Genomic DNA, 16,200 nt, shown 5'->3' on the forward strand with positions numbered 1-16,200 from the left:
TAACTTCAATTATAATCATGTTTATTATGGTACACAAGTATTTCTTAATCATAGAATGTCTTCCTTCTCTGAAGTTCTTTCTCTTTAATTTACCTTGTATTTTAGGTAAAGATGCTAATCCCCAAGAGAGGAAGGCTGCAATGAAGACAGCTGAAGAATTTCTACAGCAAATGAATTATTCCAAGAACACCCAAGTATGTGTGAAACTGAACTGGCTAGAAAAAAATAGAAAACATGGGAGCTCATGACATCTCCACGAAACTCATGAAAAAGTTTGGGTCAAAGTAACGTCTGTATGTGAAGTGATTCTCCACCTGCCTGTCTGCTGCAATCTGGTGTCCCTCTTCTTTATCTGTGTGGGGGTTAGAATTTTTTAGAAACTGCACATCAGACTTTCCATAGAGCTGCCCATTCACTTCCTCCACAGCCTTTAATTCAAGATAGTAAACCACAGTAGATTTGGCTAAGAGCACTTAAGAGTTATTATTCCTTAGAGCAAGTTGTGCAGACTTGGCCTGAAACCCAGATGATATTTGTCTTCATCGAAATCAATTTAGACCCTGGCTAGTTACTCCTTTCCTTTCCGAATCTCTCAGCCTCATCTACTCTCCTCATTTTTATGTCCCTGCACAAGGAACACAATGAGATCATTTCTTCCAGGTCACAGAGCTCTTGTGACCCTTATGTAGAAAGACAAACTTATTTTACTGCAGGGGTAACATATTAAAGAACTTGATTCTTCTCTCAAATATTCAAATTCAGCGGCAATTACTTTAGTTGTGAGAAAAAGCAATTTTGGATTATATGAGCTTGATAGCTAAACCAGGATAATTTTCCATTTCCTTAGTTCTGTCTCCACTGCCAGATTCATATTTTCCCTTAATTTCTTATTTTCCTGTTTATTATTATTATTATTTTAAATTTCAGATTCAAGTTCTTCCAGAAGGAGGTGAAACACCAATCTTCAAACAGTTCTTTAAGGACTGGAGAGATAAAGATCAGAGTGATGGCTTCGGGAAAGTTTATGTCACAGAGAAAGTGGCTCAAATAAAACAAATTCCCTTTGATGCCTCAAAATTACACAGTTCTCCGCAGATGGCAGCCCAGCACAATATGGTGGATGATGGTTCTGGCAAAGTGGAGGTATTTACCTTTTTTTGTTTTCGTCAAGCCCATTAATGCCAGTGTATGTAGGGGGAGGGCGGGGGAGATCACTTGAGGACAGGAGTTCGAGATCAGCCTGGCCAACATGGTGAAACCCCACCTCTACTCAAAATACAAAAATTAGCCAGGTGTGACGGAGCTCGCCCGTAGTCCTAGCTACTTGGTAGGCTGAGGCATGAGAATCGTGTGAGCCTGGGAGGTGGAGGCTGCAGTGAGCCAAGATCATACCACTGCACTCCAGCCTCGGTGACAGAGTGAGAAATGTGTGTATACACACACACACACACATAAATGTGTATATATACACATATATCTGTGTGTATATATACATATATATTTATAAATGTGTATCTAAATATATTTATACATATTTAATGGCTCTCCACAGCCTTCCTGAGAAGATCCATCTTCAGCTGGACCCTTGATCCTTTCCGTCACCTTGGCTTCACCCTTCCACTGCCTTGAGGACTGACTTCCCCTCTGCCATCTAGCTAATGTTCCTACGCCTCCTTGGCAACTCAGTTAAATCACAAGCCATACCTTTTCTGAGAAGGCTTCCCTCAGCGCCGAAGTGGCCTTTCTCTGTGCTCAACCTCTAGCGATACTTTTCACATAATTTATCATATACCTACCACAGAGTTGTTCATTTACTGCCAGATTTCTCCTAGACCTCTCATCAATTCCTTGAGGACAGGAATGAAATATTTCATCTCTATATTCCTAGGGCTTACTACAATTCTTGGACCAAAGTATATGGTCAAGAAATTAGGGAAATACTTTTTCCTCTTTTCAAAGACGTGAAGCGTGAATCTAAGCGGCATGGGTGTTGGAGAGTGGGAAGTGCCAAGGGAGAAGGTCACAAATGTCCCTCATGGCTGTTGTCAGAGGGGTATTGACTTCTGGGTCTGCGTCTGTCTCCTGCTCAGACATTCCTGCCGGAGCTCAGCCCTCCTGGCAAACTTGGTCCCCAGCACCAGCTGTGTCCTGGCTGCAGCCTTCTCCTGTGCCATCCTAGGGCTGCTGAAATCCGGGGGCTCTCTCTAGGATCTTGTGCTCTCTCTAGGATGTAAGGCTTCTGCTCACTAGGATAGTATGGGGTGGCCTCTCTCTAGAAGCACTGCACTGTTCCTGTCCACTTGCTTATCTTCAGATTTCAAAGCAAAGAGTCTGCCCTTCCCAACCGAGAACTTAGGCAAGTGTGTGTGTATGTGTGTGTGTGTGTGTGTGTGTGTGTTTGCTTGCATGTACACACACAGTGCCTGGCAGCCTCTCCTTCATTTGTTACTCTCCTGTTTCATCTACAATTCTCATCTCTCCAACTTGGAGGGTCTTTAATCTGTGCTGAAGACAAGGAGGCAGAATGAAAGTGGTTCTGCCTGCTTTTCTCCCAGCATCACATTTCGGTCTTATTCCTGGATGGCACCTTTTAAAAACAGAAGTCATATTATTGGCATGGTCTTAGTCTGTTCAGGCTACTATAACAAAAGTACCATAGATTGGGGGTTTAAGCAGAAACATGTATTTCTCACCAGTCGGGAGGCTGGGGAGTCTAGGCTCGAGGTTTTGATGTGCTCAGTGTTTGGTGGAGGATCCACTTTCAGGTTCATAGACTTTTTGCTGCATCCTCACATGGTGGAAAAGGAGCTAGAGAGCTTTCTGATTATAAGGGCACTAATTTCACTCATGAAGTCTCCAGCCTCATGACCTAATTACCTCCCAAAGGTCCTACCTCCTAATACCATCACACTGGAGGTTAGGATTTCAACATAAATTGTGGAGGGACTCAAACATTCAGTGTGTTGTAGCATTTTTAGTATTTGGTCACAGTCTATCAAGTTTTGCCTGGGAAAATAATAGTCCGCTAACTTAAAGCACAGGGAAATATATATATATATATGTTATTTCATAATTGAAGAAAAAAATTACTATAAAATAGATATATATTTCTGAGCTGAATCTTGCAGTTTTTTATTCCACTGGAGTGTCATGTTATTTCCACTAGTAGATGAAACAATAAGTATTTATTAATCAATGGGCTCGGAACTGAGCTTAATACTGTAGAGGAAGCAAAAGACACATAAAAGTAGTTAAAATGTCAATAACTTGGCAAATTGATAACAATTTCTTTGCTTGATTTGTAAACTAGTTAAAAAATAATTTAAAAGTTGTTTAATAATGGATTTGAACCAAAAATTATTTAAAGCTTATGAGAAATATTATTAGATCAAGAAAATTGTAATTTGTTGTATATATTCCATTCCTTCCAGATTTGGCGTGTAGAAAACAACGGTAGGATCCAAGTTGACCAAAACTCATATGGTGAATTCTATGGTGGTGACTGCTACATCATACTCTACACCTACCCCAGAGGACAGATTATCTACACGTGGTGAGTTTATACCGGGCAAAGATCTCGAGTTCCACAGGAGCCAGATTTTGCTCCAAAGTATTAAATTCTATGCATTATGGGGTAGAATAATCCTATAATCACCCCAGTGAGATTTGTATAGCATGCATATAGTATTTTCTTTTTACATGATTTTGACTATGTTTTGCAGCTGCCATCCACAGGCAGCAGGAGTCACATAAAGATCATGCTATCTAGTCTAGGAAAAAAGTTTTGATATCCTAAACCAGTGATGTTCTCCTAGTGGATATGTAGTTGAATATCTCATCTTGTATGCAGGTTAACACTGCAACAGCAAGTGTCAGGTACCATGGTTTCTTATGGTTAAAACTCACAGAGGTCCATCCTAATTGGAACTGTAAAGTTGCAATATGGCAAAACCTGTAGGAGATACAATTTGTGATTCCACTGATACCTCAACTTGATGCAGTTCTTATTCTTGTTTCCATTAAATTCACAATAATAATGGAAAAAAATATGCAACTGTGTTTTTATCTTACATGGTTTTGCATGATGATTTGAGTTAATTGAAGTCTAAATTTACCAATGCCCTGCTCGAGGAGGAAATGATCAAATGTCCAACCAAGTAATTTATGTGCATACACCATGCCAGGATATGTCAAGGGATAGGGATTCTGCAACAAATTATATAATGTGAAATTCTCTAACTTTTTATTAAGTGAAATCAGGTAAAAATAGAATATTGCTAAGACGGCTGGAAAAAAGAAAATAATTCTTAAAAAAGATCTTCAAGCAGAGAAATGTGGGCTTTGGGCGTAAGGTACAAAGGCAGGGCAGACGCCTACCTTTGCCTACATAGTGATAACAACCTATAATAGGTATATAGAATATAGATGCATTCAGTCCTCTGCTGATATGATGACATATCTTTTTGGTGAACCTTACACCGAGACAGAGTCACATGCATCCCCATAGTCTGGTTATCCACACTGCCCAGTGCCTTGAGCCCAGTCAAGTTCAGGAGATGGCATGACACCAAAAGAGTGGTCTGGGAACTCGGAGGCATCAATATCACCTGGGAGCTTCTTAGATATGTAGACTCTCAGGCCCCACCTTTGACCCACAAAGGCAGAACCTGCATTTTAGCAAAGACCTCAAGTAATTCATATGCACTTTAATGATTGACAGGCACTGCTTCAGGCAGTGGTTTAGAACACTGACTGCATATTGGAATAACCTGGACAATTTCTCATAAATCCAAATGCTGTCACCCACACCAAATAAATCAAAATCTCAGCTGGGGGGAATCCTGAGATTCTAATCTATACCACCACATCGGTGTGAACCACCGCACCCAGAACACTCTGACGCCACAGTCAATCCATATGCTGTCCTAGACGAATACATTTAGCTATTTAGCTCTGCGATTAACATGTCGTCTTAATAGCAACCATTCTGTGAGCAGCATGTTTGCGCTGGCAAAGTGCCAGATGTTTCCTTGTATTTTTTCTTTCTTTCCAAAAAGAGTGGAGCAGGGGAGATTAGACAGGTTAAGTAATTTAATTCAAAGTCACAGCTGTTGTAACTGGTAAAGCAACATTTTAAATCTTAATCTGTTGGTCTCTTTAAGGCCTGAGTATATCAATACCAGGTAGTTATGTCCTTATTTTGCAATTTCCTTTTCTAAAATTTTAATTCAGAAAAGTGTTTGTGCAACAAAATCATGGCATTTATAGGGATAAATTAATTATTCCCAGTTAACTTTTCTTTTGCATTTTATTTCATGGTCTTCCTCTTAATTCTCTTTTGAATATGAAAAACATAATTGATTGTAGTACTTATATTAAACGAAAAAAGACTAAGCAAGTAATGCAAAAGAGTGTTTTGAGGAATTAACAATTTGCAACCCATGTAAATGCCTATGTGGACATATTAAAATAGAATAAATCAGGTTACAAATTTTAAATGCTAAATTTGAGTTTTAAATAGTAGCTATTTCTTGTATCATTTGAAAGTGTTTATTGAGCACTTTATGTGCCAAGCATTGTACTAATTTCTGGAGATACAGTGGTGGAAAGAAAACTATAACCCATGCCTTCAGGAGCTTATACGTAATGAGAAACAGATGATTAACAGGTGTTTTTAGTGCAATATAAAGGATTTTATGTAAGATCAAGTTGAGTGATCTTTGGATAATTATATACAGACCCTCCACCATACCCCTAGGCTATTGGTTAAATATTTGTACCCTCTAGAACTCATGTTGAAACTCAATTTTCAGTGTGGAAGTATTGGGAGATGGGGCATTTAAGAGGTGATAGCTCTCATGAATGGATGAGTTCATTAATGGATGAATGGGTTATCATGAGAATGGGGCCAGTGGCTTTATAAGAAGAGAAAGAAGCCTGAGCTGGCATACTCAACTCCCTCACTGTGTGATGACCTGCACTGCCTCAGGAGTCTGCAGAGTCTTTGCCAGCAAGAAAACCCTCACCAGATGTGATCTCTTGGCTGTGGACTTCTCACCCTCCATAACTGTAAAAATAAGTTCCTTTGCCTTATAAATTACCCTGTTTCGGGTATTCTGTTATAAGCAACAGAAAATGAACTAAGACAGGCTCCTAGAAAAAGTGACATTGAAGTGGGAGCTAGACAGGCATGCAAATAGAGAAGTTGATCCAAGAAATGCAGGAAAATAGTGTGCTCCAATCTACTCGTCATAGAGTATGGCTGAAGAACGTTTAGGGAACAAAAGATAAAACGAGGGAAGTTAGAAGGAGCCAAATTGCAAATGGCCTCATAAACCATGCTGAAGAGGACCAAATTTATTTTTAAGACATTGGGGGTCACTCAAAGAGTTTGTATGGGGTGTTACATGATTGGTTTTCATTTTATTTTATTTTATTTTATTTTAGACAGAGTCTCACTCTGTTGCCCAGGCTGGAGTACAGTGGTGCCACTCTTGGCTCATTGCAACCTCCGCCTCCCGGGTTCAAGCTATTCTCCTGCCTCAGCCTCCCGAGTACCCGGGATTAGAGGCGCACACCACATGCCCTGCTAATTTTTTGTATTTTTAGTAGAGAGAGTATTTCACCATGTTGGCCAGGCTGGTCTTGCACTCCTGACCTCAAGTGGTCCACCTGCCTTGGCCTCCCAAAGTGTTGAGATTACAGGCATGAGCCACTGCACCTGGCCTGGTTTTTATTTTAGATAAATTATTCTGATTGACATGTACAGAATGGATTGGTGGAGGAAAGCTAGCGACAGGAAGACCACTGGGAATGTGTTGCAATAATCCAGCTGAATGATGTGGCCTGAATTTAGTGTAGTGACAACAGGGAAGGAAAGAATGAAACAAATTTGCAAGGTGTTAAGGTATTGGCACCAGAAAAACTGTTAATGGGGAATGGAGAAGACAAAGTTGAGGATGACCCCTGGGTTTCTGGTCTGAGCATAAATGGGTAGTGTTTTATTTCCTGAGATTAAAAATCTTAAGAAGACAGGTTTGGCCCACACTGTAAAAAAATGCAAAAGGAAAAAGAGAAAGAGAAGGCACCACATCGGTAAAAGTTACCGTCTTTGGAATGTGGCTGGAGGGGATGGTCATTTAGTTTTCTTCTTTCCAATTTGAAATGTTCAATATTTCCATCATAAGAATGTATATATTGGGGGGATATCAAGAATGTAAGTTAGATACTTCAGAGTCCTCTTGGGAGTCTTCACCATTTGAAATCATGGATGTGAAGTATGTAAGTTTGTTAGTGTTGTATGGTTTGTGGAACTTCAAAAGCTTCCATAAAGATAGTGAACAGGCTTTCAAAAAATAAGCAGTTCCATTGAAGACTGGCTTTCAAATTAAACAACTTTCCAGTTTATGTGATAATTTCAATACAGGGACATAAACAGGTTAAGTCCAAGAGGCAGAGTTATAGGTGAGAAACTAGAATTAAATCAGTTATGAAACCACTTGTATTCTGAAATGACAGGACAAAAATAAATTCAGCAATGATCTTTTATCTGAAATAACAGGTAATTAAAATTGAACAGATGACAATGATGAATCTCTTGAAGTAGTAACTCCCATTTTTACACAGCACTCATCTTTAATGAGCAACAACCACCACAGGTTTATAAAGAAAAAATATGTCAAAGAAGATTGCTTTTTTTGTTCAGTATACAATTTCAGAATTAGAAACAAAGAGTGACTGCGTTATTTCTTGATTGGAGTGGAATACTTGAATCTGTGTGGATGGCAGTATGGTACTTGGGATCCAGAAGAGAGGTTTAAGATGAGTAGAGAAGTATTTGTTCAGGGTGTCATGAGGCAGAACTTAGTGATGTTTTTCAGGTTTGCTAGTTGAAATACTCCAAAAAAATAAAAGGAGCAAAATGAAGACAAAAGTTAGGTAATATTGTCTGTTCGGTGGTTGGATTTCTTCCCTCCAGAATAAAAGCAAAATGGAAAGCAGACATTTTTAACAGCTGGAAGCGAGAACTCAGGAAACCACAGATGTGACAAAGAAACAATGCATGATAACAGACCCTGCGGTGGCCCATCATCATGCAGCTCTGTGTAACTCCTCACCTTGTGCTTCCAGTGCACACAGATGTGTTGGCTAGCATTATAGGCTCTTGGGAAATGTAGGCTATTGACATTAAAACACTACGTTTTTAGTAGTTCCTTTATTAGGGAAAGCATTTTTTATTTTCTTATCAACATTTGTGTGCATTTTTTTTTTTTTGCACCCCTCTGTAGAACATTTTTACATCAACCATTTGCCTATTCTGGTCCAATGGAAAATTCTGTGATAAGATACACACCCTGTTCCCAGTGTTTTGGGCGGAGGTGGGTGGGTGTTGCCCAAGGTGGCAGGTTATTTTAATCTGTTCCGAGTATGGAACAGTTTACTGTCAAAGTTTTAGAAGAAAAGATATATTAGGATTGGTGCAAAAGTAATTGTAGGTAGGCCGGGCATGGTGGCTCATGCCTGTAATCCCAGCACTTTGGGAGGCCGAGGTGGGCAGATCATGAGGTCAGGAGTTTGAAACCAGCTGGCCAACATAGTGACACCCCCATCTCTACTAAAAATACAAAAAATTAGCCGGGTGTGGTGGCAGGCACCTGTAATCCCAGCTACTCGGGAGGCTGAGGCAGGAGAATCGCTTGAAGCCGGGAGGTGGAGGTTGCAGTGAGCCAAGACCACACCATTGCACTCCAGCCCGGGCGACAGTGCAAGACTCCGTCTCAAAAAAAAAAAAAAAAAAAAAAGGCAAGAAAGACAAAATGCCCCTAACATTCAACCTAATAAGTTTGGCTCGTATTTTCATCTCAGATGGATTATTTTTCACTGTAGAGGTGTTTTCTAAAAAACAGGCAGCTCCAACTTAAAATCAGGTGAACCCGATTACTTAGCTAAATTATGTAAGGAGCAAAACTCAATTTCTTTAAAATGGAGATAAAAATGCCTACCATATACAGTTCTAGACAACACATAGGACAATTAAATGTTAGATACCTTGACAAAAACAATAGCTTAACAGCTCATATCATGTTAAAACAGTTCGCTTCTTGATCTTTCATAATAACTTGTCTCTGCTTGCAATGCCTACATGTGACGATCTTAAAACTTAAAGGCAAGCTAATTCGTTTCACTTTCATTCCTCTAGGCAAGGAGCAAATGCCACACGAGATGAGCTGACGACATCTGCGTTCCTGACTGTTCAGTTGGATCGGTCCCTCGGAGGACAGGCTGTGCAGGTTGGGATATTTTTACCCCCAAAAGTCACACAAGTTAAAGTCTTGCTAGCTCAATGGATAGCTATAGCTCCCTCCCAAGTTGGGATAGAAATTTGACATTTTCTTGATATGAACTGTGTTTTCATTTTGAAATTCAAATATTCCTACTCTCATTTCCAATTAATTATCTCAGATTCTGGAAAGGAGGTAGCAAACAAAAACAACAAAAATCTATCAACAGGTGTAAGATTCCAAAAGAATCTTCCCATTAGAATCACACCCTATGTCAATGATAGTCGCTGCACATTAAAACGGTTTTATCTGTATTACTGTTTCCAGCTGTTGTTCAACAGATACGGTAGGCAGAATAATGCCCCCAAAGTGTTCATGTCCTAATCCTCAGGACCTGTGAGTGTGATATGTTACAAAGCAAAGGAGAATTAAGGTCGGAGATGGAGTTATGGTTGTTCATCAGCAGATCTTAAACTAGGGAGATTATCTGGGATTACTGGGTGGGCCTAGCGTAATCACCAGGGTTCTTGTAAGTAAAACAGAAAGCCAGACAGAGTCAGAGGGATGCAGCATGGGAAAGACTCAACCAGCGATTGCTAGCTTTGAGGATAGAGGGAACAATTACATATTATATAGTTGCAAATTGCTAGACAGAGGATATTGAACATTCCCAACACAAAGAAATGATAAATATTTGAGATGATGTTATGCTAGTTACCCTAATTTGATCACTATACATTGTATGTACCCCATGAATATCTACAATTATTATTAATCAATTAAAAAATAAAATTAAAAAAAAAAGAAGGTGGAAGAGAGTCCCCAGCAAAGGAATATGGGCAACCTCTAGAAGCCAGAAAAAGCAAGGAATAGATTGATTCCTAGAGCCTCTGGAAAGGACTATAGCCCTGCAATAGCTTGATTTTAGTCCTGTGACTAAATTGTTATTCCAGATTTTAGCCCAGTTACTAAATTAGCCCCATAACTCATTTCAGACTTATGACCTCCAAAACTGTAAGATGATAAATTTGTGTTGTTTTAAGCCACTAAATCATAGTAATTTGTTACAGCAACAATGAGAAATAAATACAACAGTACAGAACGAGCACAGATTAACAATTCAAATTAATAGGTTAAAAAATATGCATTTTCTTACACTCTCAAATCGTAAACATGCATAAGTTATGTTTTGCACAAGTAAACAGAAATAAATCTTGATAAAATAGCATGGGTCCTTATATTTCCCTTTTAGGTACCAGAATCTTTACTGAAACAAAGTCCAACACCCAAAAGTGAGGGAGGAAGTGGTGGAGAGGGAGAAAGGCCGAACAGAAATGGGAGGGACAAAGAAAAGATAGGGAGAAAGGGGAAAGAAAAGGGATAGGAGGAGAGGAGAGGGAAGAGAAGAGAGGGAAATCATGGAGGAAGAAATGAGACAAGTAAGAAGGAGGAGAGAAGAGGAAGGGCAAGGGAGAGGATAGCGTGAGAGGGAGGAGAGATTGAGAGGGAGGAGAGATGTATTTTTTTACTTGGGTATTTCTGAAATAAAAAATTACTTGTCAAGAATGACTGAATCCAAATTCAAAATGAAAATTTCATGTAATTATAAATTAGTCAACTTTTTAGTATATCTATCTATCTAACTTATCTATCTTATCTATCTCTATCTAGAGACAGAGATTAAGATAGAGTAAAAGGGACAGGAAGAGATAATATGCTGCTTTATTTGTTATAAAACTTTAAATGTTGTACAATATCAGACAATATCAATGTCTAGTTCTAGATCTCCTCAGTGTGTCTAAGAGACTGCTGTTTCTAGCCTGGTTCAACCTTCTGTACTCTCCTAAGGTCAACTGCTCCTCCTTTCATATTTAAGGTGGAGTATCTGCTACTTGTTTCAGGACCCTTATTAGTTAACATGAAAAAGTTTTTGGGTCTTTGTTTTTTAGATTCCCTTACAGTGTAACTGACATACAGACTTCAAGAAGACCGTATTTTCCTCTAGTGTGCCCCAATGTGTCTGTCTGCTTTCTTGTTCATTCTGTGAGAGAGTACTTGCTTGTTCCTTTTTCCTACAGCTAGCTGGAACTATCTCTCTCCCTCTCTCTCATTCCCTGTGTCTTCCTAGCTGGAGCTGCACACACTGCTGCCTGTTTTCTGCCTGCCTGTTGTCTTTGGCCAGTTTCTGAGAAGCCATCTGCTCCCATCTGGTGGGAAAATCATCTTACAGATTAGAGTTCAAACTGAAAGCAGGTGCTTACTTGGCCAATGCAGTGATGTTTCTGATACAGCAGCATTAAACACTCCCTTTACATGGTTGTGCCTGTTTAACTTCCTCATTCCTGGTGTCAAGGGAGCTAAGACTCTATATGGTACAAAAGGGTTTTTCTGTCTTGTTTTCAAATCTTCGTAAGTGTGTAATTGCTTATTTTAATGTAATAATTAAATAGAGAGAGGCAAGTTAGACACTTCAGAACATAAAGTATAAGATGTGAAGGCTGAAGTTGGTCTTCCAGCTGGTCTCCTTTCCATCTTGATACAAGTTAGTAGATACAAAAAGCAAGTTAAATCTAAATTTAAAGGCTCATGTTAACTTTTTAAAAATAAGTTAACTTGCTACTTTTAATCAATAAATTAATGAAATGACTGAATTCTTTAAATGCACTCAATTCTATGGAATTTAGTTGATCTTTAAGGTATTACTTACCAAACTATTAAAAAACTTTGAAGACATGCATTGTCTTACATATTTCATATTTCATAGTACTATATTTGATGCACTCGATTAATGAATTACCATGAATTGTTAGCCGGTTGAATCCTAAATTGACAACAAAATGGTAATTTTTAGTTTAATCACTAGATGGCAGTAGCTTACAATAATGCATGAAAAAACTAAAGTATTGCGGTTTTCAACGCTCCTTTGTAGAATATATTAACCATACTGAACATATTTTAATCAACCTTTTTTCTTTCTTATTCTCCTTTGACAGTAAGGGATGGGCCTTAATCAGTGTTTCTCTTTCTCTCATGTTGGCAATTAAAGTTTTCTCCATGTTATATAAAATGCTAAGCTAACAGTTTTAGGTATTTGTGAGACTATGACTGACAAAACGTTTCCATAATTTGCTGCTCACTTATTTGAATGCCTACTAATTGAAATATAGTTATGAAGTCAATTATTTTCAATGCCTTTCGGCCTCCCTATATGCAGGTATGTATATGCATGTAATGAGTACATGCATCAGCATTCCCATTCACCTGGCTTCTAGAAAAAGACAAACCAGGGGAAGTGAGACAGTTCAATTTTAGCACAGGGCAGAACAAATGAAAACAGTGGGAGACTGACATGAAATTTGAACTCTTTATGTAAATGCATCAATAGTTTGTGTGAGAAATAGGAAATTCTAATCCAATATTTGGGGCTAATAAATAAAATCAAGCAAATAATTTCCCTTTTTTTTCAATTTCCTCATCCTGAAAAGTCTTTATATTGTATTTTTTAAAGTTTCTTATATTGAGCATATCTACTATTACATTTCTCTAGGTAAGTTAAAAAGTAGAAAACATATTCTGTTTATTTTTGCCCATTTTTAGTGCTTGCATAGCAATCTTTGTGTGTGTGTGTGTAATTTTTTTATTTTACAAATACAGAGATATAGAAATAATGGGTATGATTTGGGGTCATCTTATGTTGTGAAGCATTTGAATGCACATCTCTTAACCTTCTGAACCAGATCCAAAACACGTGAGATTCTAGTACCTCTGTGAATATCTGTAAGTGTTACTGGTGCCCTTGAAAGAAGAGTGATTTTCACATAAGGTCGCAGACACCAGCACCTTGGTGTTACCTTTTCTCTTTCGGAGATGTAGATGAACAGACTTACATCTTCATACTTTTCAAAAACAGAAAGTATTGGAGCATGGTGATGTTTCCCCTGACAAGAAACTACTCATGGACACCGTGCCTGCGATAACAAAAGATTCTCAAGTCAACAGGGAAAATTGATTATCATTAACCTATATGTTCTGTTAATCATCATTCCTCCTGCTCTTGACTTTTTATTTTTTGTTTTATTTTCAAAAAGACAACATAAGAACACATTTGGAACTAAAACCTTCTTTCACAGCACTCTTAATTATATTTCTTTTATTCCCCCTCTCCCCCATCAGATCCGAGTCTCCGAAGGCAAAGAGCCTGTTCACCTACTGAGTTTGTTCAAAGACAAACCGCTCATTATTTACAAGAATGGAACATCAAAGAAAGGAGGTCAGGCACCTGCTCCCCCTACACGCCTCTTTCAAGTCCGGAGAAACCTGGCATCTGTCACCAGAATTGTGGAGGTAATGTCATGCATTCCATAAAACATGCCCTAGTTATGGACTTCCCAATGGACCTGAGCCATCAGCAAATATTAGACTTTAAAAACTTGGCAAATAAACTCCCTTCATTCCTATAATTAATCCACTGTTCAAAATTTTAAAAACACTTAAAGCAGCAGAGTTGAGTAAAAAGTAAAACTCCAGATACCAGGCCTTTCGCAATTTTCAACTACATTGAACCCAAACAAATAAATTTTTAAGAATACTGTCACAAATTAGCTGTCAAAAGCATGAGGCTGCTTAAGCTCCATCTTGAAAGGCCTTAGGTGGATGGATCACGGGTGATGGTCAGGTGACTGACCACACTGGAGACATTTGAGAGGGAAGTCCCTCGTTTGCACAAGTGTAACAAATATGGGAGGCATGTCCCACCACACTGGACCAGAACCATAACTGAACTGGCCCCATGAGCTGTTTCTGACGGCAGCTGGGATCAAACCCCATGCCATGGTGCCATAAGATAAGAAGACCTCCAGGTATAGACAAGGCCAGCCTGCCCAGGTTTTTAAATGGCTAAGTGCTTTCACCTTAGGACAATCCTGTCACCCCAGTCACCATTGAAATCCAGGTCTTCCACATCACCCTTACGCTGCCTGGCATGCTCTGCATATCAAGCCTAGAGCTGTCCCTCAAACTTGCCCTCCATACAAGTCAATCAGCAGACCCCTTAAACTTGGGTTGGTCATCTCATCCCTCCACCTGCAACTTCTTCTCTAAGCCTCCCTCTCCCTGCACCTGATTTCTCTACGACTGTCCTCTGAGGACAGATTCCCTGGCAGCCCTCTCAAGTGGAACTTGTGTTTTCCCAAGACCCACTCACCATGGCCTCAGGGATGGGGCTGGACAAGTTCCCTCCCTGCTCACCCTTACCTCTTTGATTTTATCTTGCCTCTCTCCTTTATATCAGACTTTCCCTCCTCTAGACCTCTTGTGCTTTCATAGACTGAACTGCCAGTCCTCCTCTTCTTTGATGACTTCAGCCATTATCTCACTATTTCCATCTCTCCGGCTTCTCTCTTCCAGCAGTCTTTTCCTTGACCGCATTTCATCTCACACTCACATGGTCCTATACTAAATTTTGCCATTTGCAATAACTATAGCTCCTCAGAAATCTGTTTCAGTCATCTAATCTCTGACAACTCTCTCCTGTCCTTTGGCTCCTTTACTCCAGAATGCACATTCTGGCAATTCTCCAGGCCTATAGCTGAATCCATGAACCCGCTGCCTCCTTCACACCCCATGCTTCATGTCCTCCTTTCTCCCCAGATCCCCAGCACCCCCTTCTCTCTACTGATAACTTTGATTCAGAGTCCACAGAGAAGATAAATCAGGCATAAATCACCTTATCTACTCCCCTGCAACTTTATCAATTTGTCTGCATCTGTGTATATATTCTCTTTCCCTCCTCTTTTATGAAATCAATATCAAATTTTTATTTATTTTTTAAGTTAATATTTTATATTAGGAATTTCCATATGATGAAGTGTCTTATAAGTGAATATTATATACTATATGTATTATATATACTATTATCCATAAATTAGCAATAAATAATATATTTTTGTACAGTGATATATCAATAAATAATTTATTAAATGTTTATTACATAGACTATTGCTCCTATCTAAGGCCCAATTCCTCCCCCACCCATCTGGCCACCAACTTCTGTCCGGATCCTTCCCTCTTTTGCTTTCCTAAGGAATCTCCTGGATTTCTGTCTTTCCCGTGCATTTATTCCATTTCTATTTCATCATGATTGCAGGCAGTAATCTCCTTTCATTCTGTATTATCAATTTATTTTTCTATCTGGAATCATTCACTTTGAACTACAAAGATGGCTGTAACAGAAACCTCCTGTCATTTCTTTAAAAACTGTGTCTTGACCTTGACCATGACCTTCTCCAGCTACTGCATCATTTCTCTGTCCTTCTTAAGAGCACATATCATTGAAAGGTTTGTCTTGAGTGTTTTCACTCACTCACCATCTCTACTTTTTAAAGCCAGTTCTCTCTAAAGCCACCTCAATCAGGTATCCATCCCACTAGTCCACTGAAATGGTTTTTATCTAGTTTGCCAATGACCTGCCACATGCCACAAACAAAGGTCACTTTTCTGATCTCATTTTTCTCAACCTCCCGCTAGCATTTGCCAGTCGGCCTTTCCAGTTTTATTGAGCAATTCTTTTTTCACTAGGTGAATGTATCCCCACACTTACTATGGTTTCTTCCTAACCTATCGGCCACTCCTCTCGGGCTAGTTTGCTGCGTTTTCCTCTTCTGTTTGATCTCTAAGTTCTTGAGCGCTCCAAGTCTCGGCCTTGGCCCCTTCACTGTGGTCTCATTCAGTCACATGGTTTAAATGCTACCATATGTATTGATCTCATCCGGAACCTTCTGTGGACGGATTCTTCTGTGTTTAATTATGACTATTTTTTTTGACATTTAAAAACTATCAAAATGACATTAAAGCATTCATTATCTACGGGCATTCTCAGTTGATTTCAGATGGGAAAGTCAACCAAAATGCACCATTGTTA

At 39.1% G+C, this 16,200-nt stretch overlaps 1 protein-coding gene across 2 annotated transcripts in view; it reads left to right on the forward strand.

Annotated features, from left to right (window-relative positions):
• Nucleotides 1–16,200, forward strand: part of SCIN (scinderin) — an 82,994-nt gene that overhangs the window by 56,290 nt on the left and 10,504 nt on the right. For both annotated transcript variants that reach the window (XM_527671.8, XM_016945600.4), the window contains exons 7-11: nucleotides 106–194; nucleotides 928–1,143; nucleotides 3,432–3,553; nucleotides 9,200–9,290; nucleotides 13,455–13,625. In XM_527671.8, coding sequence (XP_527671.3) covers nucleotides 106–194; nucleotides 928–1,143; nucleotides 3,432–3,553; nucleotides 9,200–9,290; nucleotides 13,455–13,625 — 689 coding nt within the window. The remainder of the gene's footprint in view (nucleotides 1–105; nucleotides 195–927; nucleotides 1,144–3,431; nucleotides 3,554–9,199; nucleotides 9,291–13,454; nucleotides 13,626–16,200) is intronic.

This window comes from Pan troglodytes, chromosome 6, assembly GCF_028858775.2.
Source record: "Pan troglodytes isolate AG18354 chromosome 6, NHGRI_mPanTro3-v2.0_pri, whole genome shotgun sequence".
Lineage (NCBI taxonomy): Eukaryota > Metazoa > Chordata > Mammalia > Primates > Hominidae > Pan > Pan troglodytes.